General features: G+C 43.6%; 1 protein-coding gene across 2 annotated transcripts in view; it reads left to right on the forward strand.

The window, feature by feature from the left end:
* Positions 1-9,371: 9,371 nt before the first annotated feature.
* LOC106594841 (testican-2) overlaps positions 9,372-24,688 on the forward strand; it is a 108,287-nt gene continuing 92,970 nt past the window's right edge. Inside the window, exon 1 of one of the 2 annotated variants that reach the window (XM_045687504.1) lies at positions 9,372-9,794. In XM_045687504.1, the coding sequence (XP_045543460.1) occupies positions 9,606-9,794 (189 nt within the window). In that variant the 5' untranslated portion in view covers positions 9,372-9,605. The remainder of the gene's footprint in view (positions 9,795-24,688) is intronic. The other variant, XM_045687501.1, reaches the window with a different exon arrangement.

Here is a 24,688-nt window from a genome sequence, read left to right on the forward strand (position 1 = left end):
CAGTGCTTGTCGTTAGGTGTGGCTTTTCATAATGAATTGGCTGGCTGACAGGACTCAACGCTTGTTGGTAGGTGTAGCTTTTCATAATGAATTGGCTGGTTGACAGGACTCAACGCTTGTTGTTAGGTGTGGCTTTTCATAATGAATTGGCTGGCTGACAGGACTCAGTGCTTGTTGTTAGGTGTGGCTTTTCATAATGAATTGGCTGGCTGACAGGACTCAGTGCTTGTCGTTAGGTGTGGTTTTCATAATGAATTGGCTGGCTGACGACTCAGTGCTTGTTGTTAGGTGTGGCTTTTCATAATGAATTGGCTGGCTGACAGGACTCAATGCTTGTCGTTAGGTGTAGCTTTTCATAATGAATTGGCTGGTTGACAGGACTCAGTGCTTGTTGTTAGGTGTAGCTTTTCATAATGAATTGGCTGGCTGACAGGACTCAGTGCTTGTCGTTAGGTGTGGCTTTTCATAATGAATTGGCTGGCTGACAGGACTCAACGCTTGTTGTTAGGTGTAGCTTTTCATAATGAATTGGCTGGTTGACAGGACTCAACGCTTGTTGTTAGGTGTAGCTTTTCATAATGAATTGGCTGGCTGACAGGACTCAACGCTTGTTGTTAGGTGTAGCTTTTCATAATGAATTGGCTGGTTGACAGGACTCAACGCTTGTTGTTAGGTGTGGCTTTTCATAATGAATTGGCTGGCTGACAGGACTCAGTGCTTGTTGTTAGGTGTGGCTTTTCATAATGAATTGGCTGGCTGACAGGACTCAGTGCTTGTCGTTAGGTGTAGCTTTTCATAATGAATTGGCTGGCTGACAGGACTCAGTGCTTGTCGTTAGGTGTAGCTTTTCATAATGAATTGGCTGGTTGACAGGACTCAGTGCTTGTTGTGAGGTGTGGCTTTTCATAATGAATTGGCTGGCTGACAGGACTCAGTGCTTGTTGTTAGGTGTGGTTTTCATAGACAATGTGTGTTTACTATAAGAGAAAGCAAAGCAGGTTGCACTAAATGAACGTATGATATGACATGCTAACCATCACATCTTCAGTACTATAGACAGGATGGTGGGTTTAATGGATTTACATTTTTGTAGACGATTCCATTTTAAAGTGTCGTCAGTCTTAGTGTTATTCACATGAAGTGTTCCTGCCCTCGACTTGGTGCTTTGTGTAAACTGATTATGCTCACAGAGGAGGTTAATGACTTTAATGATGGTTCTATCTACAGAAGGGAGAGAGAGAGGGAGACAGGGAAGAGAGGGAGACAGAGAAGAGAGAGGGAGACAGAGAAGAGAGGGAGACAGAGAAGAGAGGGAGACAGAGAAGAGAGGGAGACAGAAGAGAGGGAGACAGAAGAGAGGGAGACAGGGAAGAGAGGGAGACAGAGAAGAGAGAGGGAGACAGAGAAGAGAGGGAGACAGAGAAGAGAGAGGGAGACAGAGAAGAGAGAGGGAGACAGAGAAGAGAGGGAGACAGAGAAGAGAGGGAGACAGAGAAGAGAGGGAGACAGAGAAGAGAGGGAGACAGAAGAGAGGGAGACAGAAGAGAGGGAGACAGAAGAGAAGGACACAGAGATGGGGACAGAGAAGAGTGAGGGAGACAGAGAAGAGAGAGAGACAGAAGAGAGAGGGAGAGAAGGAAGAGGCAGAAAAGAGCGCGAGAGAGAGGGAGAGAAGGAAGAGAGAGGGAGAGAAGAAAGAGAGAGGGAGAGAAGGAAGAGAGAGGGAGGGAGAGAGAGAGTCCGAGATGACCAATTAATCCAGCATTTCAAATAAACTCATCAGCTCTTCCACAGCTCACCTCAAGAGACTGACGTGAGGGGAAAATTATAAAACTGCTAAATAAAATGTCTTCCTGGCAAAAACATTATTTCGGACACTTTCTTCCCTCCTCCATGCTAGAAATAATTGACTGAAGCTAAATTATGGCCGGGCTTTTATACATCATCCACAGTTTAAGTGCAGCATCTCACTTGATTATCCCACTTAGACGTAATGTGTCCCAAATGCTGCTCTATTTCCTTTATAATGCACGACTTCTGACCATGGAATAGGAATCATTTGGGATGCCCCCTAGGTCTATGGGCCCTGGTCGAATGTAGAGCACTACATAGGGGAAAAAGGTGCAATTTGGGACGCGGGTCCAAGGTCCTCCCACTCAGGACATATGGGATTCACAACCTCCACATGGGGGTAATAAGAACCATTATTTATTCCAGAGAGAGCTGCTGCTACTTCATAAACTCAGCAAAAAAACAAACGTCCTCTCATTGTCAACTGTGTTTATTCTCAGCAAACTTAACATGTGTAAATATTTGTATGAACATAACAAGATTCAACAACTGAGACATAAACTGAACAAGTTCCACAGACATGTGACTAACAGAAATGGAATAATGTGTCCCTGAACATAGGGGGGGTCAAAAAGTAACAGTCTGGTGTGGCCACCAGCTGCATTAAGTACTGCAGTGCATCTCCTCCTAATGGACTGCACCAGATTTGCCAGTTCTTGCTGTGAGATGTTACCCCACTCTTCCACCAAGGCACCTGCAAGTTCCCAGACATTTCTGGGAGGAATGGCCCTAGCCCTCACCCTCCGATCCAACAGGTCCCAGACGTGCTCAATGGGCTCTTCGCTGGCGTTGGCAGAACACTGACATTCCTGTCTTACAGGAAATCACGCACAGAACGAGCAGTATGGCTGGTGCCATTGTCATGCTGGAGGGTCATGTAATGATGAGCCTGCAGGAAGGGTACCACATGAGGGAGGAGGATGTCTTCCCTGTAACGCACAGCGTTGAGATTGCCTGCAATGAGAACAAGCTCAGCCCGATGATGCTGTGACACACCGCCTCAGACCATGACGGACCCTCCACCTCTTCCTTCTACGATAAACGCGAATCCGACCATCACCCCTGGTGAGACAAAACAGCGAATCTTTTTGCCAGTCCTGTCTGGTCCAGCGACGGTGATGTCTGGTGAGGACCTGCCTTACAACAGGCCTACAAGCCCTCAGTCCAGCCTCTCTCAGCCTATTGTGGACAGTCTGAGCACTGATGGAGTGATTGTGCATTCCTGGTATAACTCGGGCAGTTGTCGTTGCCATCCTGTACCTGTCCTGCAGGTGTGATGTTCGGATGTACCGATCCTGTGCAGGTATTGTTACATGTGGTTTTCCACTGCGAGGACGATCAGCTGTCTGTCCTGTCTCCCTGTAGCGCTGTCTTAGGCGTCTCACAGTACGGACATTGCAATTTATTGCCCTGGCTACATCTGCAATCCTCATGTCTCCTTGCAGCAGGCCTAAGGCACGTTCACACAGATGAGCAGGGACCCGGGGCATCTTTCTTTTGGTGTTTTTCAGAGTCAGTAGAAAAGCCTCTTTAGTGTCCTACATTTTCATAACTGTGACCTTAATTGCCTACCGTCTGTAAGCTGTTAGTGTCTTAACGACCGTTCCACAGGTGCATGTTCATTAATTGTTTATGGTTCATTGAACAAGCATGGGAAACAGTGTTTAAACCCTTTACAATGAAGATCTGTGAAGTTATCTGGATGTTACGAATTATCTTTGAAAGACAGGGCCCTGAAAAAGGGACGTTTCTTTTTTTGCTGAGTTTATGTTAGTGCTGTTACTAGCCCCTCCACATCACTGTAATCTCTGCTTCATATGTTACTGCTGTTACTAGTCCACATCACTGTAATCTCTACTTCACATGTTACTGCTGTCACTAGTCCACATCACTGTAATCTCTGCTTCACATGTTACTGCTGTCACTAGTCCACATCACTGTAATCGCTGCTTCACATGTTACTGCTGTCACTAGTCCACATCACTGTAATCGCTACTTCACATGTTACTGCTGTCACTAGTCCACATCACTGTAATCTCTACTTCACATGTTACTGCTGTCACTAGTCCACATCACTGTAATCTCTGCTTCACATGTTACTGCTGTCACTAGTCCACATCACTGTAATCGCTACTTCACATGTTACTGCTGTCACTAGTCCACATCACTGTAATCTCTACTTCACATGTTACTGCTGTCACTAGTCCACATCACTGTAATCTCTGCTTCACATGTTACTGCTGTCACTAGTCCACATCACTGTAATCTCTACTTCACATGTTACTGCTGTCACTAGTCCCTCCACACCACTGTAATCTCTACTTCACATGTTACTGCTGTCACTAGTCCACATCACTGTAATCGCTACTTCACATGTTAATGCTGTCACTAGTCCACATCACTGTAATCTCTACTTCACATGTTACTGCTGTCACTAGTCCACATCACTGTAATCTCTGCTTCACATGTTACTGCTGTCACTAGTCCACATCACTGTAATCTCTACTTCACATGTTACTGCTGTCACTAGTCCCTCCACACCACTGTAATCTCTACTTCACATGTTACTGCTGTCACTAGTCCCTCCACATCACTGTAATCTCTACTTCACATGTTACTGCTGTCACTAGTCCCTCCACATCACTGTAATCTCTACTTCACATGTTACTGCTGTCACTAGTCCACATCACTGTAATCTCTGCTTCACATGTTACTGCTGTCACTAGTCCACATCACTGTAATCTCTGCTTCACATGTTACTGCTGTCACTAGTCCATATCACTGTAATCTCTACTTCACATGTTACTGCTGTCACTAGTCCACATCACTGTAATCTCTGCTTCACATGTTACTGCTGTCACTAGTCCCTCCACATCACTGTAATCTCTACTTCACATGTTACTGCTGTCACTAGTCCCACATCACTGTAATCTCTACTTCACATGTTACTGCTGTCACTAGTCCACATCACTGTAATCTCTGCTTCACATGTTACTGCTGTCACTAGTCCCTCCACATCACTGTAATCTCTACTTCACATGTTACTGCTGTCACTAGTCCACATCACTGTAATCTCTACTTCACATGTTACTGCTGTCACTAGTCCACATCACTGTAATCGCTACTTCACATGTTACTGCTGTCACTAGTCCACATCACTGTAATCTCTACTTCACATGTTACTGCTGTCACTAGTCCACATCACTGTAATCTCTGCTTCACATGTTACTGCTGTCACTAGTCCACATCACTGTAATCTCTACTTCACATGTTACTGCTGTCACTAGTCCCCACACCACTGTAATCTCTACTTCACATGTTACTGCTGTCACTAGTCCACATCACTGTAATCGCTACTTCACATGTTACTGCTGTCACTAGTCCACATCACTGTAATCTCTACTTCACATGTTACTGCTGTCACTAGTCCTCCACACCACTGTAATCTCTACTTCACATGTTACTGCTGTCACTAGTCCACATCACTGTAATCTCTACTTCACATGTTACTGCTGTCACTAGTCCCTCCACACCACTGTAATCTCTACTTCACATGTTACTGCTGTCACTAGTCCCTCCACATCACTGTAATCTCTACTTCACATGTTACTGCTGTCACTAGTCCCTCCACATCACTGTAATCTCTACTTCACATGTTACTGCTGTCACTAGTCCACATCACTGTAATCTCTGCTTCACATGTTACTGCTGTCACTAGTCCACATCACTGTAATCTCTGCTTCACATGTTACTGCTGTCACTAGTCCACATCACTGTAATCTCTACTTCACATGTTACTGCTGTCACTAGTCCACATCACTGTAATCTCTACTTCACATGTTACTGCTGTCACTAGTCCCTCCACATCACTGTAATCTCTACTTCACATGTTACTGCTGTCACTAGTCCACATCACTGTAATCTCTACTTCACATGTTACTGCTGTCACTAGTCCACATCACTGTAATCTCTGCTTCACATGTTACTGCTGTCACTAGTCCCTCCACATCACTGTAATCTCTACTTCACATGTTACTGCTGTCACTAGTCCACATCACTGTAATCTCTACTTCACATGTTACTGCTGTCACTAGTCCACATCACTGTAATCTCTACTTCACATGTTACTGCTGTCACTAGTCCACATCACTGTAATCTCTGCTTCACATGTTACTGCTGTCACTAGTCCCTCCACATCACTGTAATCTCTACTTCACATGTTACTGCTGTCACTAGTCCACATCACTGTAATCTCTACTTCAAATGTTACTGATGTCACTAGTCCACATCACTGTAATCTCCTGGATGCCCACTGACATGTAGCTATTCCACAAGAGATAGGCTTTCTTGGATTCCCCTGCTTTGGCAGCAGTAATAGGTTACATCCCAAACTGGCACCCTATTCCCTTTATAGTGCACTACTACTACCTTTAAATAGGGTCCATATGGTTCTGGTCAAAAGTAGTAGACTATATAGGGAATAGGGTGCCATTTGGGAGTCAACCCTCATAGTATGTCTGCCATACACCGTGCGACCACTACTATGGCTATTGATGGATTAGAACAGACGACCTGTAGGCTCATAGACGACCTCTTCATTTAGAGAGTAATCTGAAATAGTCTCTCCCTTCTCTCTCCTCTCCCTCTTTTATGTCTCTCTCTCTCTCTCCCTTCTCTCTCTCCTCTCCCTGTATTTTGTCTCTCACTCTCTCCCTTCTCTCCCTGTCTGTTTTATCTCTCTCTCTCTCCCTTCTTTCTCTCCTCTCCCTGTCTTTTTTGTCTTCACTCTTTCTCCTTTCTCTCTCTCCTCTCCCTGTCTTTTATGTCTCTCTCTCTCTCTCTCTCTCTCTCTCTCCTCTCCCTGTCTTTTATGTCTCTCTCTCTCTCTCTCCTCTCTCTCTCTCCTCTCCCTGTCTTTTGTCTCTCTCCTCTCCCTGTCTTTTATGTCTCTCTCCTCTCCCTGTCTTTTATGTCTCTCTCCTCTCCCTGTCTTTTATGTCTCTCTCCTCTCCCTGTCTTTTATGTCTCTCTCCCCCTTCTCTCTCCTCTCCCTATCTTTTGTCTCTCTCCTCTCCCTGTCTTTTATCTCGCTCTCTCTCCTCTCCCTGTCTTTTATGTCTCTCTCTCTCTCTCTCCTCTCCCTGTATTTTATGTCTCTCTCTCTCCTCTCCCTGTATTTTATGTCTCTCTCTCTCTCTCCTCTCCCTGTATTTTATGTCTCTCTCTCTCTCCTCTCCCTGTCTTTTATTTCTCTCTCTCCCTTCTCTCTCTCCTCTACCTGTCTTTTATGTCCCTCCCTCTGTCACTCTTTCTTCTGTCTCTCCCTTCCTTCCTCTTTCTCTCCTCTGTGGATGAAGAGCATCAGATTGGAGCCTGGTCTGAGTCTCCCCTCGAACATGGTGAACCAGCTTTAACCCTTATCAGTACTATGTTGTCCTGGTCTGAGTCTCCCCTCTAACATGGTGAACCAGCTTTAACCCTTATCAGTACTATGTTGTCCTGGTCTGAGTCTCCCCTCTAACATGGTGAACCAGCTTTAACCCCTTATCAGTACTATGTTGTCCTGGTCTGAGTCTCCCCTCTAACATGGTGAACCAGCTTTAACCCCTTATCAGTACTATGTTGTCCTGGTCTGAGTCTCCCCTCTAACATGGTGAACCAGCTTTAACCCTTATCAGTACTATGTTGTCCTGGTCTGAGTCTCCCCTCTAACATGGTGAACCAGCTTTAACCCCTTATCAGTACTATGTTGTCCTGGTCTGAGTCTCCCCTGAGTCTCCCCTCTAACATGGTGGAGGGGAGACTTGGAACCAACCCTCTAACATGGTGAACTTATCACTACTTTTGTTATCCTGTTTACTAGATTTCTGTTCCCACAGCTGCTGTTGCAATGCGCGCGCACACACACACACACACACACACACACACACACACACACACACACACACACACACACACACACACACACTGCTGCAGTCTAGCTAGCACAACAGTATGTTCGACCAAAAGGGTCCCGCTCTTCCTGCAGTTCTATAGTTTGTTCAGCATGATTATGACATGATTGATGATGAAATGCTAATTACCACGTCTTGGCAAGGGCCACATAACGTAGACGTTCACAGCTGTCCGTCCTGGAATGGGCCTAACTTCTCAATAAGCAAAGTAAAAACAAATCTAGTTGATTCAACTAATTATCCTTATGTACAGTATGTCACATGACTGGTGCAGTGAAGAGAAAACACATCGATAAATAAGGGTAAAGGACTGCTTCTGTGACTGTGTGGTGGTACGACTCAATAATTCATACATTTCTATCAGTCCTGTGACTGTGTGGTGGTACGACTCAATAATTCATACATTTCTATCAGTTCTGCTTCTGTGACTGTGTGGTGGTATGACTCAATAATTCATACATTTCTATCAGTTCTGTGACTGTGTGGTGGTATGACTCAATAATTCATACATTTCTATCAGTCCTGTGACTGTGTGGTGGTATGATTCAATAATTCATACATTTCTATCAGTTCTGTGTGCTGGCACGACTCAATAATTCATACATTTCTATCAGTTCTGTGACTGTGTGCTGGCACGACTCAATAATTCATACATTTTTATCAGTCCTGTGACTGTGTGGTGATACGACTCAATAATTCATACATTTCTATCAGTTCTGTGACTGTGTGGTGGTACGACTCAATAATTCATACATTTCTATCAGTTCTGTGACTATGTGCTGGCACAACTCAATAATTCATACATTTCTATCAGTTCTGTGACTGTGTGGTTGTACGACTCAATAATTCATACATTTCTATCAGTTCTGTGACTATGTGCTGGCACGACTCAATAATTCATACATTTCTATCAGTTCTGTGACTGTGTGCTGGCACGACTCAATAATTCATACATTTCTATCAGTCCTGTGACTATGTGTGGTGATACGACTCAATAATTCATACATTTCTATCAGTTCTGTGACTGTGTGCTAGTATGACTCAATAATTCATACATTTCTATCAGTTCTGTGTGCTGGCACGACTCAATAATTCATACATTTCTATCAGTTCTGTGACTGTGTGCTGGCACGACTCAATAATTCATACATTTCTATCAGTTCTGTGACTGTGTGCTGGTATGACTCAATAATTCAAACATTTCTATCAGTTCTGTGACTGTGTGCTGACACGACTCAATAATTCATACATTTCTATCAGTCCTGTGACTATGTGTGGTGATACGACTCAATAATTCATACATTTCTATCAGTTCTGTGACTGTGTGCTGGCACGACTCAATAACTCATACATTTCTATCAGTTCTGTGACTGTGTGCTGGCACGACTCAATAATTCATCCATTTCTATTTGGTAGACTAAAGACAAGTAGGCCAATAAGAAGAGGGATAAACACTTTAAAACATGTTTTAGTTGTTAATTAAGACGGAATAACCATCTGAAGTACAGTATTGTATGACAGTGTTGTATAATAGACTACTAAATGGAAGAGACAAATGCATTTTAGGCTATTGCTGGCTTCACTCATTCAATTAGAAACACGGTTTAGAATAACACTATTTCACTGGCGTCTCTCTCTCGTATTGATGCTCGTTCACTCTGCCCTGATCGCACTGCTGTAAGCAGGTCTATGAGAAACGCGTAGTCTATTCGAGTCGGGCTGCCTGGCTACAGCGCATCGTTAAAACCTTGCTTAGAGGACAGGAGAAGATATAGCGGCTACTAAAACAGCAACACAAATATGGTCGGGATGAGAGATGTGGTTTGCCTTCTGGTGCCAGCCGTCGTACTGTTCGGCACATCGATGCAGGTGGAAGTGAAAGCTGGGAAAGAGGGAGAAAAAGCAGGGAATTTCATGGAAGATAAGCAATGGCTATCAACCATTTCTCAGTACAGCCGGAAGATCAAACACTGGAATCGCTTCAGAGACGTGAGTTGGCTATTTTAAATGAATAATATTGTTGTTGTTGAATGAAATAGAAAATATAGCGCTGTAGACTAATGATGTCCGCCACCGGGTGTGTTGTAACCTGCCGGTGATCCTACGCAGTAGCGGAGGTGATGTGTTTATATCCAGTGTTTATATATATTTATATACAGCTCATTGCGCGGCACAGTTGACTCGCTCTTTAATGCGCCTCATTAACATGCAAAGTAAACATGAATCCCATGCAAATTCACCTCATGAATAGAATTACAAAGGTCATAATAATACAGTTACTATAACAACGCTTCATTTTAAGGGGAATCTGCTGCTTTATATATATAGTTCGTCATAAGATGTAGGCTATACCCAACATTGAGTTCATCTAAACCACTACGCTGGTTAATTTTATTTATTTAACTAGGCAAGTCAGTTAAGAACACATTCTTATTTACAATGACAGCCTAGGAACAGTGTGTTAAATGCCTTGTTCACAGGGACAGATTTTTACCTTGTCAGCTCGGGGATTCGATCTTGCAAACTTCCGGTTACTAGTCCAACGCTCAGGCTACCCCGCCCTGTGTATAAGAAATGCTTTGGTTAGGCTCTAGGTTATGCACTTGTATGTTTTAACTTGATGGTTTATTATTCCAGACTTAATTGATTTCTAACATAATCAAATCAAATTTATTTATATAGCCCTTCGTACATCAGCTGATATCTCAAAGTGCTGTACAGAAACCCAGCCTAAAACCCCAAACAGCAAGCAATGCATGTGAAAGAAGCACGGTGGCTAGGAAAAACTCCCTAGAAAGGCCAAAAACCTAGGAAGAAACCTAGAGAGGAACCAGGCTATGAGGGGTGGCCAGTCCTCTTCTGGCTGTGCAGGGTGGATATTATAACAGAACATGGTCAAAGATGTTAAAATGTTCATAAATGACCAGCATGGTCAAATAATAATAATCATAGTAGTTGTCGAGGGTGCAACAAGCACGTCCGGTGAACAGGTCAGGGTTCCATAGCCGCAGGCAGAACAGTTGAAACTGGAGCAGCAGCACGGCCAGGTGGACTGGGGACAGCAAGGAGTCATCATACCAGGTAGTCCTGAGGCATGGTCCTAGGGCTCAGGTCCTCCGAGAGAAAGACAGAAAGAGAGAAAGAGAGAATAAGAGAGAGCATATTTAAATTCACACAGGACACCGGATAAGACAAGAGAAATACTCCAGATGTAACAGACTGACCCTAGCCCCCGACACATAAACTACTGCAGCATAAATACTGGAGGCTGAGACAGGAGGGATCAGAAGACACTGTGGCCCCATCCGATGATACCCCGGACAGGGCCAAACAGGCAGGATATAACCCCACCCACTTTGCCAAAGCACAGCCCCCACACCACTAGAGGGATGTCTCCAACCACCAACTTACCGTCCTAAGACAAGGCCGAGTATAGCCCACAACGATCTCCGCCATGGCACAACCCAAGGGGGGCGCCAACCCAGACAGGAAGACCACGTCAGTGACTCAACCCACTCAAGTGACGCACCCCTCCCATGGACGGCATGGAAGAACACCAGTAAGCCAGTGACTCAGCCCCTGTAAAAGGGTTAGAGGCAGAGAATCCCAGTGGAAAGAGGGGAACCGGCAAGGCAGAGACAGCAAGGGCGGTTCGTTGCTCCAGCCTTTCCGTTCACCTTCACACTCCTGGGCCAGACTATACTTAATCATAGGACCTACTGAAGAGATAAGTCTTCAGTAAAGACTTAAAGGTTGAGACTGAGTCTGCGTCTCTCACATTGGTAGGCAGACCATTCCATAAAAATGGAGCTCTATAGGAGAAAGCCCTACCTCCAGCCGTTTGCTTAGAAATTCTAGGGACAATTAGGAGGCCTGCGTCTTGTGACCGTAGCGTACGTGTAGGTATGTACGGCAGGACCAAATCAGAAAGATGGGTAGGAGCAAGCCCATGTAATGCTTTGTAGGTTAGCAGTAAAACCTTGAAATCAGCCCTTGCCTTAACAGGAAGCCAGTGTAGGGAGGCTAGCACTGGAGTAATATGATCACATTTTTTGGTTGTAGTCAGGATTCTAGCAGCCGTATTTAGCACTAACTGAAGTTTGTTTAGTGCTTTATCCGGGTAGCCGGAAAGTAGAGCATTGCAGTAGTCCAGCATAGAAGTAACAAAAGCATGGATTAATTTTTCTGCGTCATTTTTGGACAGAAAGTTTCTGATTTTTGCAATGTTACGTAGATGGAAAAAAGCTGTCCTTGAAACAGTCTTGATATGTTCTTCAAAAGAGAGATCAGGGTCCAGAGTAACGCCGAGGTCCTTCACAGTTTTATTTGAGACGACTGTACAACCATCCAGATTAATTGTCAGATTCAACAGAAGATCTCTTTGTTTCTTGGGACCTAGAACAAGCATCTCTGTTTTGTCCGAGTTTAAAAGTAGAAAGTTTGCAGCCATCCACTTCTTTATGTCTGAAACACAGGCTTCTAGCGAGGGCAATTTTGGGGCTTCACCATGTTTCATTGAAATGTTTCATTGAAATGTACAGCTGTGTGTCGTCCGCATAGCAGTGAAATTTAACATTATGTTTAACATTATAATGTCATGTCGATATAAGCCGAGTCGTGTGTTACAGTAGTCAAGAGCCCCACTTCATTTTTCTTAAATAATGCCTACTCCTTCATTTCTGCACTAGTCTAAATCAATACACAGTTATTCAATGCACAGCCCTACACAATACAGTATTAGTTGTGTAGAAAATGCCCACGGACACATTTGGACAGATATTCTCGTAATAGGCTTATTCTGAAGGACATAATACACTAGTCTATAGTTAACACAACACCGACGTCTATTGCAACGTTGATAGATGGGAGGTTGTTGATCCTGACACAAGTCATACAGTGGGGTTGCAATACAAAGTGCTTGATATAATGCCCAGAGTCATGGTTGATCTGCCTTGTCCTTTGTAAAGTGGAAAACGATTTACTCTGTGTGTGTGCGTGTGTGTGTGTGTGTGTGTGTGTGTGTGTGTGTTCCCTATATCTTGCACTACTTTTAACCAGTTGTTCATGGGTAACTTTGATTGATATTAAAACCAGACGTGGGTAACTTTGATTGATATTAAAACCAGGGCATTGGGTAGAGAATGTATTTGCTGGTCAATATTTATGTATCTGGTTGCCCGCTGCATATAAAATCTGCCTCTATAGCCGGAGACTGTTGAAGAAACACAAGAGGCAACACACTTTTTTCATTCTCTAAATCAGAATATTCTAGAGAAAACAAGCTATGCCCATGACTCACCCTGTGGACTTGCTGTCCGGTTGGTTATAAGCTGTAAGATCTGTTTATTTATTTATTGTTTTGTTTATTTATTTATTTAATTGTTTATTTGTTTATTTATTTGAGAGAGACTCAATTCATTCTCTCCTGTCACGCTTCCAAACACAGCCAATCACAAGACAGGTAGAAGGGGATCCACTTGTGGGGCACAGTGGCACCAGACCAGACAGCGGGCAAAAGACTGTGTGTGTCAGTCTGTCTCTCTGTGTGTGTGTGTGTGTGCGTCACTGTTTGTACGGTGGAGACTGAGCTGAGGACTCCCCCTCAGTGCCAAGGACAGAAACACAACACATGGCTTCATCTCAATGCCAGGGAAGGATACTTATGGCGCATCCCAAATGGAACCATATTCCCTACATACTTCCCTATGCAGGGCCTTCACGAAATTATTCATACCCCTTGACTTATTTACAGCCTGAATTCAAAATGAATTAAATTGTTTTTTTTCCTATCACCCACCTACTGTACACACAATACCCCATAAAGACAAAGTGAAAACACGTTTTTAGAAATGTTTGCAAATTTATTGAAAATGAAGTACAGAAATATCTCATCAATCAATAAAGTGTATTTATAAAGCCCTTTTTACATCAGCCGATGTCACAAAGTGCTGTACAGAAACCCAGCCTAAAACCCCAAACAGCAAGCAATGCAGATGTAGAAGCACGGTGGCTAGGAAGAACTCTCTAGAAAGGCCAGAACCTAGGAAGAAACCTAGAGAGGAACCAGGCTATCATTTACATAATTATTCACACCCCTGAATCAAAACTTTACCGAAGCACCTTTGGCAGCGAATACAGCTTTAAAGTCTTTCTGGGTAAGTCTCTAAGTGCTTTCCACACCTGGATTGTGCAACATTTGCCCATTATTCTTCTCGAAATTCTTCAAGCTCTGTCAAATTGGTTGTTGATCATTGCTAGACAACCATTTTCAGGTCTTGCCATAGATGTTCAAGTAGATTTAAGTCACAACTGTAACTCGGACACTCAGGAACATTCACTGTCTTCTTGGTAAGCAACTCCAGTGTAGATTTGACATTGTGTTTAATTTGTTGTCCTGCTGAAAGGTGAATTTGTCTCCCAGTGTCTGGTGGAAAGCAGACTGAACCAGGTTATCCTCTAGGATTTTGCCTGTGCTTAGCTCCATTCAGTGTATTTTTTTATCCTGAAAAACTCCCCAATCCTTAACGATTACAAGCATACCCATAACATGATGCAGGTACCATTATGCTTGAAAATATGGAGAGTGGTACTAAGTAATCTGTTGTATTGGGTTTTCCCCAAAAACAACACTTTGTATTCAGGACAAAAAATGAATTGTTTTGCCACATTTGTTGCAGTATTACTTTAGTGCCTTGTTGCAAACAGGATGCATTTTTTGGAATATTTTTATTCTGTACAGGCTTCCTTCGTTTTACTCTGTCATTTAGGTTAGTATTGTGGATGAACTACAATGTTGTTTATCCATCCTCAGTCTTCTCCTATCACAGCCATTTAACTCTGTAACAGTTTTAAAGTCACCAGTTACCTCACGGTGAAATCCCTGAGCGGTTTCCTTCCTCTCCGGCAACTGAGTTAGGAAGGACGCCAGTATCCTTGTAGTGACTGTGTGTATTGATAAACCATCCAAAGTATAAATAATAACCACTGTGCTCAAAGGGATATTCAATGTCTGCTTTTTTAAATGTTTTACCCATCTACCAATAGGTCGCCTTCTTTGCCTTGTGTGTAGGTCAGCGATGGAAAAATCTCAATTGAATCCATTTTAAATTCAGGCTGTGACACAACAAAATGTGGAGAAAGTCAAAGGGGTGTGAATACTTCCTGGTGCCATTTGGGATGCAGCCCTGATCTCAGTGGAAGGATACTTAGAATCTGTGGTTCTACAGCAGGGTCTTTACACACAGCTGATTCAAATAACCAACTCGTCATCAATCTTTGATTATTTGAACAGTCATGCACCCAGGAGGGACCCCAGGACCAAGTGAACCCTTGATCTACAGCATAGCAGCATTGTGATGGCAGGGCGAGGTCAATTTTAGCCAAAGCTTTTATCCATTTTCTAATGGGTGGTGCCTGCATGAAATGAACCCACTCTCCTGGCATTGCAAGCGCCAAAGCCACCATTCTCTACCAACTGAGCCACAGAGGACTGCACTGAGATGCATCATCTAACTAAGAGATAATGAGCAGATTATCTCTGAACAGAAGTGGAAACAATGACGCCAACAGATGCTTGCATGGAAGATACAGAATCTCTGTCTGTCTGTCTGTCTGTCTGTCTGTCTGTCTGTCTGTCTGTCTGTCTGTCTGTCTGTCTGTCTGTCTGTCTGTCTGTCTGTCTGTCTGTCCATCTATCTGTGTGTGTGTCTACTGCACAGCAGGGTCTACGAAGGACTTATTATGAGTGCTGATGACGTTACAAGTCAACTTGTCATTACACTGACTCTGTGAAGATTTGAAATGTCAACAATTTCAGTCGCTACCGCAGCAGCTCTCATATTGAAAAATACATCACTTAAAGTCATTCTCTGTAGTTGAATGTGCACACAGACACCATCATCTCCTCAAGTGCTGCGGCAAGAGACCGAATGCAGTGTGTGAGGATGGATGGCAACTGGATAGAGAGTTGAGCCTCCTTTTCCTATAGCCCATCATTAATTGCCATCCTAGACAATCTGGAAGCTAGTTAATATCCTCTTTTAGTATCCAGGCTGCATCACATCCAGCTGTGATTGGGAGTCCCATAGGGCGGCGTACAAGTTGCCCAGCGTCGTCCGGGTTTGGCTGATGTAGGCCATCATTGTAACATTTTGGGGCGGCACGTAGCCTAGTGGCCAGTAACTGAAAGGTTGCTGGGTCGAATCCCCGAGCTGACAAGGTAAAAATCTGTCGTTCTGCCCATGAACAAGGCAGTGTTCCTAGGCCGTCATTGTAAATAAGAATTTGTTCTTAACTGACTTGCCTAGTTAAATAAAGGTTATTGTAAATAGTTAAAACACACTAGAGCTTGAAGAATGGTGACTTTCTGCTTCCTACGTTCTTCCTGCTTCCCAGACCCACTTTAGTTAAAGGTATGAGGTGCATCGCTTTCTTGGGCTTTAGATTAGATCCCATCTTGTGCTCAGTTAGAAACCAACCTGGGCCCATTTTCATAAAGTGATCTTTAGATTAGATCCCATCTTGTGCTCAGTTAGAAACCAACCTGGGCCCATATTCATAAAGTGATCTTTAGATTAGATCCCATCTTGTGCTCAGTTAGAAACCAACCTGGGCCCATATTCATAAAGTGATCTTTAGATTAGATCCCATCTTGTGCTCAGTTAGAAACCAACCTGGGCCCGTATTCATAAAGTGATCTTTAGATTAGATCCCATCTTGTGCTCAGTTAGAAGCCAACCTGGGCCCGTATTCATAAAGTGATCTTAGTGCTGATCAAGGATCAGGTCCGTTCTCTCCATTTAATAATATTAATTATGATCTAAAAGGCCAAACTGATCCTAGACCAGCAATTCTACTCTAAGACGCTTTATGAATATGAGGTCCAGAACTGGTCACTGAGGACAGGACCCGGCGGATTGAGGGACAATGCTCTGCTGTTCACGACCAATAGACCCTCTCACCCCTCCTTTCTTCCTTTCCCCCCCCCTCTCTCTCTTCCTCTCAGCATTGGCATAGAAGGGGCTCATTAAAGAGCAAAGCAGTTCTCCCCAGAGCGAGCTGCACAGCCACACACACACACACACACACACACACACAGGGCTGCTGAAGATAGAACCTGTTATACAGCGACAGCTACATTTTAATGAGGGGAAATGACTACATCCTTCCCCTTTAAATGGCTCCTCTGTCTGTCAGTTCTCCTTGGTTTGTATTACTACTGCAGAACCAAGTGGTGCGCAAGGAAAGGATGGGTTATGGGTAGAATGGGTTATGGGTTATGGGTAGAATGGGTTATGGGTTATGGGTAGAATGGGTTATGGGTAGAATGGGTTATGGGTAGAATGGGTTATGGGTAGAATGGGTTATGGGTTATGGGTAGAATGGGTTATGGGTAGAATGGGTTATGGGTTATGGGTAGAATGGGTTATGGGTAGAATGGGTTATGGGTAGAATGGGTTATGGGTAGAATGGGTTATGGGTAGAATGGGTTATGGGTTATGGGTAGAATGGGTTATGGGTAGAATGGGTTATGGGTAGAATGGGTTATGGGTAGAATGGGTTATGGGTAGAATGGGTTATGGGTAGAATGGGTTATGGGTAGAATGGGTTATGGGTAGAATGGGTAGAATGGGTTATGGGTAGAATGGGTTATGGGTAGAATGGGTTATGGGTTATGGGTAGAATGGGTTATGGGTAGAATGGGTTATGGGTAGAATGGGTTATGGGTAGAATGGGTTATGGGTTATGGGTAGAATGGGTTATGGGTAGAATGGGTTATGGGTAGAATGGGTTATGGGTTATGGGTAGAATGGGTTATGGGTAGTATGGGTTATGGGTAGAATGGGTAAATGGGTTATGGGTAGAATGGGTTATGGGTAGAATGGGTAGAATGGGTTATGGGTAGAATGGGTTATGGGTTACTTGGCACCTGCAGTGGCATCATTTAGTTACGTAACTGGTAGATTTAGAGGAGAGAGAGAGGGGAGAGAGAGGGGGAAAGAGAGGGGAGAGTAATGGGAGAAAGAGAGAGAGGGGGAGAGAGAGAGGGGGAGAGAGGGGGGATATAGAGAGAGGGGGGAGAGAGAGGGAAAGAGAGGGGGAAAGAGAGGGGAGAGTAATGGGAGAAAGAGAGAGAGGGGGAGAGAGGTGAGAGAGAGCTGGAGAGAGAGGGGGAGAGAGGGAGAGAAATGAAAGAGAGAGGGGGGAAAGAGAGGAGAGGGAGAGAGAGCTGGAGAGAGAGGGGAGGAAGAGAGGGAGAGTAATGGGAGAGAGAGAGAGAGAGAGAGGGGGAGAGAAAGAGAGGGGGGAAAGAGAGGTGGGAGGGAGAGAGAGCTGGAGAGAGGGGGGAGAAAGGGAGAGTAATGGGAGAGAGAGAGGGGGGAGAGAGAGAGGGGGGAAAGATAAGTGCGAGAGATAGGGAGAGAGAGGGGGAAGCTAGAGAGAGAGGAGAGAGAGACCACAAGAAATAAATGAGCTAGTGAATCATAACCGGACTCTGGGACTTAGCTAGTGAATCATAATGTCAGCTAAGTCCCAGGGTCCGGTTATGATTCACTAGCTAAGTCCCAGAGTCTGGTTATGATTCACTAGCTAAGTCCCAGAGTCTGGTTATGATTCACTAGCTAAGTCCCAGAGTCTGGTTATGATTCACTAGCTAAGTCCCAGAGTCTGGTTATGATTCACTAGCTAAGTCCCAGGGTCCGGTTATGATTCACTAGCTAAGTCCCAGGGTCCGGTTATGATTCACTAGCTAAGTCCCAGGGTCCGGTTATGATTCACTAGCTAAGTCCCAGGGTCCGGTTATGATTCACTAGCTAAGTCCCAGAGTCTGGTTATGATTCACTAGCTAAGTCCCAGGGTCCGGTTATGATTCACTAGCTAAGTCCCAGGGTCCGGTTATGATTCACTAGCTAAGTCCCAGAGTCTGGTTATGATTCACTAGCTAAGTCCCAGGGTCCGGTTATGATTCACTAGCTAAGTCCCAGGGTCTGGTTATGATTCACTAGCTAAGTCCCAGGGTCCGGTTATGATTCACTAGCTAAGTCCCAGGGTCCGGTTATGATTCACTAGCTAAGTCCCAGGGTCCGGTTATGATTCACTAGCTAAGTCCCAGGGTCTGGTTATGATTCACTAGCTAAGTCCCAGGGTCTGGTTATGATTCACTAGCTAAGTCCCAGGGTCTGGTTATGATTCACTAGCTAAGTCCCAGGGTCTGGTTATGATTCACTAGCTAAGTCCCAGTGTCTGGTTATGATTCACTAGCTAAGTCCCAGGGTCCGGTTATGATTCACTAGCTAAGTCCCAGGGTCCGGTTATGATTCACTAGCTAAGTCCCAGGGTCTGGTTATGATTCACTAGCTAAGTCCCAGGGTCTGGTTATGATTCACTAGCTAAGTCCCAGGGTCTGGTTATGATTCACTAGCTAAGTCCCAGGGTCTGGTTATGATTCACTAGCTAAGTCCCAGGGTCTGGTTATGATTCACTAGCTAAGTCCCAGGGTCTGGTTATGATTCACTAGCTAAGTCCCAGGGTCTGGTTATGATTCACTAGCTAAGTCCCAGGGTCTGGTTATGATTCACTAGCTAAGTCCCAGGGTCTGGTTATGATTCACTAGCTAAGTCCCAGGGTCTGGTTATGATTCACTAGCTAAGTCCCAGGGTCTGGTTATGATTCACTAGCTAAGTCCCAGGGTCTGGTTATGATTCACTAGCTAAGTCCCAGGGTCTGGTTATGATTCACTAGCTAAGTCCCAGGGTCCGGTTATGATTGACTAGCTAAGTACCATGGTCTGTTCTGTTGTGCTGTTTTATGTTGCTGTTCTGCTGCTACTGTGGAAAGCAAAGCAAAGCTCTCCTGCTGGATGGGTATTTATGCCTGCTGAGAGAGTAGAGCGCTAGAGGGGGGGACTGAGTTTTAACCCTTTAACTCTTAACACTGGAAGGAAACCTTATTATAACTGTAGACATGTTCTTCAGCCCAGAGGATGACTATTTTACAAATGTTCCAACTATTTATATTTCCCAACAGCAGGAGTTGTTAATGGTTGTGATACAGTTGAAGTGGGAAGTTTACATCCACTTAGGTCGGAGTCATTAAAACTCGTTTTTCATCCACTCCACAAATGTATTGTTAACAAACTATAGTTTTGCCAAGTCGGTTAGGACATCTACTTTGTGCATGACACCAGTAATTTTTCCAACAATTGTTTACAGACAGATTATTTGAAAAAAATTATAATTTTTTATATTTCACTGTATCACAATTCCTGTGGGTCAGAAGTTTACATACACTAAGTTGACTGTGCCTTTAAACAGCTTGGAAAATTCCAGAAAATTATGTCATGGCTTTAGAAGCTTCTGATAGGCTAATTGATACTATTTGAGTCATTTGGAAGTGTACCTGTATATGTATTTCAAGGCCTACCTTCAAACTCAGTGCCTCTTTGCTTGACATCATGGGAGAATCAAAAGAAATCAGCCAAGACCTCAGCAAAAACATTGTAGACCTCCACAAGTCTGCTTCATCCTTGGGAGCAATTTCCAAACGCCTGAGGGTATCACGTTCATCTGTACAAACAATAGTACGCAAGTATAAACACCATGGGACCACGCAGCCGTCATACCACTCAGGAAGGAGACGCGTTCTGTCTCCTAGAAGAGATGAACGTACTTTGGTGAGAAAAGTGCAAATCAATCTCAGAACAACAGCAAAGGCCCTTGTGAAGATGCTGGAGGAAACAGGTACAAAAGTATCTACAGTGGGGGAAAAAAGTATTTGATCCCCTGCTGATTTTGTATGTTTGCCCACTTACAAAGAAATGATCAGTCTATAATTTTAATGGTAGGTTTATTTGAACAGTGAGAGACAGAATAACAACAAAAATATCCAGAAAACGCCTGTCAAAAATGTTATAAATTGATTTGCATTTTAATGAGGGAAATAAGTATTTACAAAGCTCTGACCTCAATCCTATAGAAAATTTGTGGGCAGAACCGAAAATGTGTGTGCGAGCAAGGAGGCCTACAAAAACCTGACTCAGTTACACCAGCTCTGTCAGGAGGAATGGGCCAAAATTCACCCAACTTATTGTTGGAAGCTTGTGGAAGGCTACCCGAAACATTTGACCCAAGTTAAACAATTTAAAGGCAATGCTACCAAATACTAATTGAGTGTATGTAAACTTCTGACCCACTGGGAATGTGATGAAGAAATAAAAGCTGAAATAACTAATTCTCTCTACTATTATTCTGACATTTCACATTCTTAAAATAAAGTGGTGATCCTAACTGACCAAAGACAGGGAATTTTTAAAGGATTAAAAGTCAGCAATTGTGAAAAACTGAGTTTAAATGTATTTGGCTAAGGTGTATGTAAACTTCTGACTTCAACTGTATATACTGTGTACTGTACCTCAATATGTTTAGTAGAGGAGGCTGTGTGAATGGTTAATGGTTGTGATATATACTGTACCTCAATATGTTTAGTAGAGGAGGCTGTGTGAATGGTTAACGGTTGTGATATATACTGTACCCCAATATGTTTAGTAGAGGAGGCTGTGTGAATGGTTAATGGTTGTGATATATACTGTACCTCAATATGTTTAGTAGAGGAGGCTGTGTGAATGGTTAACGGTTGTGATATATACTGTACCCCAATATGTTTAGTAGAGGAGGCTGTGTGAATGGTTAATGGTTGTGATATATACTGTACCTCAATATGTTTAGTAGAAGAGGGAGGCTGTGTGTGTGAGAGTCTCCTGTATGGGGATAATGTGGACTGACTGCCTGACTAACTGACTGACTGCCTGCCTGCCTGGATGGTTTGAATTCAGCTTTCAGAATACATTTTTGGGCTCGCTATTTTCTTGTGAGTCGAGTCTTAAATGTCCAGCTGAATAATTAGTCTTTCCAAAATCTTCTTTTGGCCCCATCTCTAATGCATTATTTATCAAGACATCTGCCTGGAAGTTGGCTCTTCTCTGCTCCCCTGTTGAAGCTCCCCTGAAGCTCTCCTGAAGCTCCCCTGACACTCTCCTGAATCTCTCCTGTCTTTCAGTAGACATGATAATAGACCATGATGCCTCTCTCCTGTCTTTCAGTAGACATGATAATAGACCATGATGCCTCTCTCCTGTCTTTCAGTAGACATGATAATAGACCATGATGCCTCTCTCCTGTCTTTCAGTAGACATGATAATAGACCATGATGTCTCTCTCCTGTCTTTCAGTGGACATGATAGTAACCATGATGCATCTCTCCTGTCTTTTAGTAGACATGATAATAGACCATGATGCCTCTCTCCTGTCTTTCAGTAGACATGATAATAGACCATGATGCATCTCTCCTGTCTTTCAGTAGACATGATAATAGACCATGATGCCTCTCTCCTGTCTTTCAGTAGACATGATAATAGACCATGATGCATCTCTCCTGTCTTTCAGTGGACATGATAGTAGACCATGATGCATCTCTCCTGTCTTTCAGTAGACATGATAATAGACCATGATGCCTCTCTCCTGTCTTTCAGGGGACATGATAATAGACCATGATGCATCTCTCCTGTCTTTCAGTAGACATGATAATAGACCATGATGCATCTCTCCTGTCTTTCAGGGGACATGATAATAGACCTTGATGCCTCTCATTTGTCTTTTAAAAGCTTTGTCTTCAATCTACATTTACATTTACATTTAAGTCATTTAGCAGACGCTCTTAACCAGAGCGACTTACAAATTGGTGCATTCACCTTATGATATCCAGTGGAACAACCACTTTACAATAGTGCATCTAAATCTTTTAAGGGGGGTTAGAAGGATTACTTTATCCTATCCTAGGTATTCCTTAAAGAGGTGGGGTTTCAGGTGTCTCCGGAAGGTGGTGATTGACTCCGCTGTCCTGGCGTCGTGAGGGAGCATGTTCCACCATTGGGGTGCCAGAGCAGCGAACAGTTTTGACTGGGCTGAGCGGGAACTGTGCTTCCTCAGAGGTAGGGGGGCCAGCAGGCCAGAGGTGGATGAACGCAGTGCCCTTGTTTGGGTGTAGGGCCTGATCAGAGCCTGAAGGTATGGAGGTGCCGTTCCCTTCACAGCTCCGTAGGCAATCACCATGGTCTTGTAGCGGATGCGAGCTTCAACTGGAAGCCAGTGGAGAGAGCGGAGGAGCGGGGTGACGTGAGAGAACTTGGGAAGGTTGAACACCAGACGGGCTGCGGCGTTCTGGATGAGTTGTAGGGGTTTAATGGCACAGGCAGGGAGCCCAGCCAACAGCGAGTTGCAGTAATCCAGACGGGAGATGACAAGTGCCTGGATTAGGACCTGCGCCGCTTCCTGTGTGAGGCAGGGTCGTACTCTGCGAATGTTGTAGAGCATGAACCTACAGGATCGGGTCACCGCCTTGAAGTTAGTGGAGAACGACAGGGTGTTGTCCAGGATCACGCCACGTCTTCAATCTAACCTATTACCTATATAATACCCTGTTCCCTATATAGTACCCTATTCCCTATATAATACCCCATTCCCTATATAGCACCCTATTCCCTATATAGTACCCTATTCCCTATATAATACCCTATTCCCTATATATTACCCTATTCCCTACATAGTACCCTATTCCCTATATAGTTCCTTATTCCCTATATAATACCCTATTCCCTATATAATACCCTATTCCCTATATAATACCCTATTCCCTATATAGCACCCTATTCCCTATATAGCACCCTATTCCCTATATAATACCCTATTCCCTATATAGTACCCTATTCCCTATATAGCACCCTATTACCTATATAGCACCCTATTCCCTACATAGTACCCTATTCCCTATATAGTACCCTATTCCCTATGGGTCCTGGTCCAAAGTAGTGCACCATATAGTGAATATACTATTTGGGACATAGACTATGTGTTGAGTGGTGGTACGCCCAGGACAGGACTGAATCAATACTGCTCTTCTCTAATGAACAAAGTGACCTGGAAATGCACTGATTATGACTTGTTAATGGGAATTGATGGATTTAGTACAGGATATAGATTCACTAAAGATCTTCCTCTCTCAAAGACAGAGCATTACACTAGCAGGACAAGGGGAAATTAGACTGAACTGTTCTTCTCTGGAAAATAGAACAATATGTTGTTACTAGTGGAATGTACAGTGTTACTACACAGTCAGAAGATCCATTTGACTCTTATTAATATTAAACAAAGAAACGTTGACTTTGAGTCATGTGATTATCAGGCCTCATCATATGGATTGACCCTTATATCTGTCTATGTAATTATCTGTCTATGTAATTATCTGTCTATGTAATTATCTGTCTATGTAATTATCTTCTGTCTAATTATCTGTCTAAGTAATTATCTGTCTATGTAATTATCTGTCTATGTAATTATCTGTCTATGTAATTATCTGTCTATGTAATTATCTGTCTAAGTAATTATCTGTCTATATAATTATCTGTCTATGTAATTATCTGTCTATGTAATTATCTGTCTATGTAATTATCTGTCTATGTAATTATCTGTCTATATAATTACATTTTACATTTAAGTCATTTAGCAGACGCTCTTATCCAGAGCGACTTACAAATTGGCTGTCTATATAATTATCTGTCTATGTAATTATCTGTCTATGTACAGGAGAAAACGCATCACACTGAGTGACAGTCTACTGTTGGCCTGCCGTTCGTTCTCCGTTCGTTCGGCGCGATGTGTTTTAGGACCACCCACAGGTGGTGTCATTGACTGCTGACGTTGTCACACGTTTCATCATGTAGAATAAGTTTGCACTCGGTTTGCAAATGATGGCCGGCCCTCTGTTCAGAGATGCTAAGTACTATCAGCTGTCAAACGCTACGGTGGGTCCATGCCTTACCTGTCTATCTG

This window comes from Salmo salar, chromosome ssa01, assembly GCF_905237065.1.
Source record: "Salmo salar chromosome ssa01, Ssal_v3.1, whole genome shotgun sequence".
Classification (NCBI taxonomy): domain Eukaryota; kingdom Metazoa; phylum Chordata; class Actinopteri; order Salmoniformes; family Salmonidae; genus Salmo; species Salmo salar.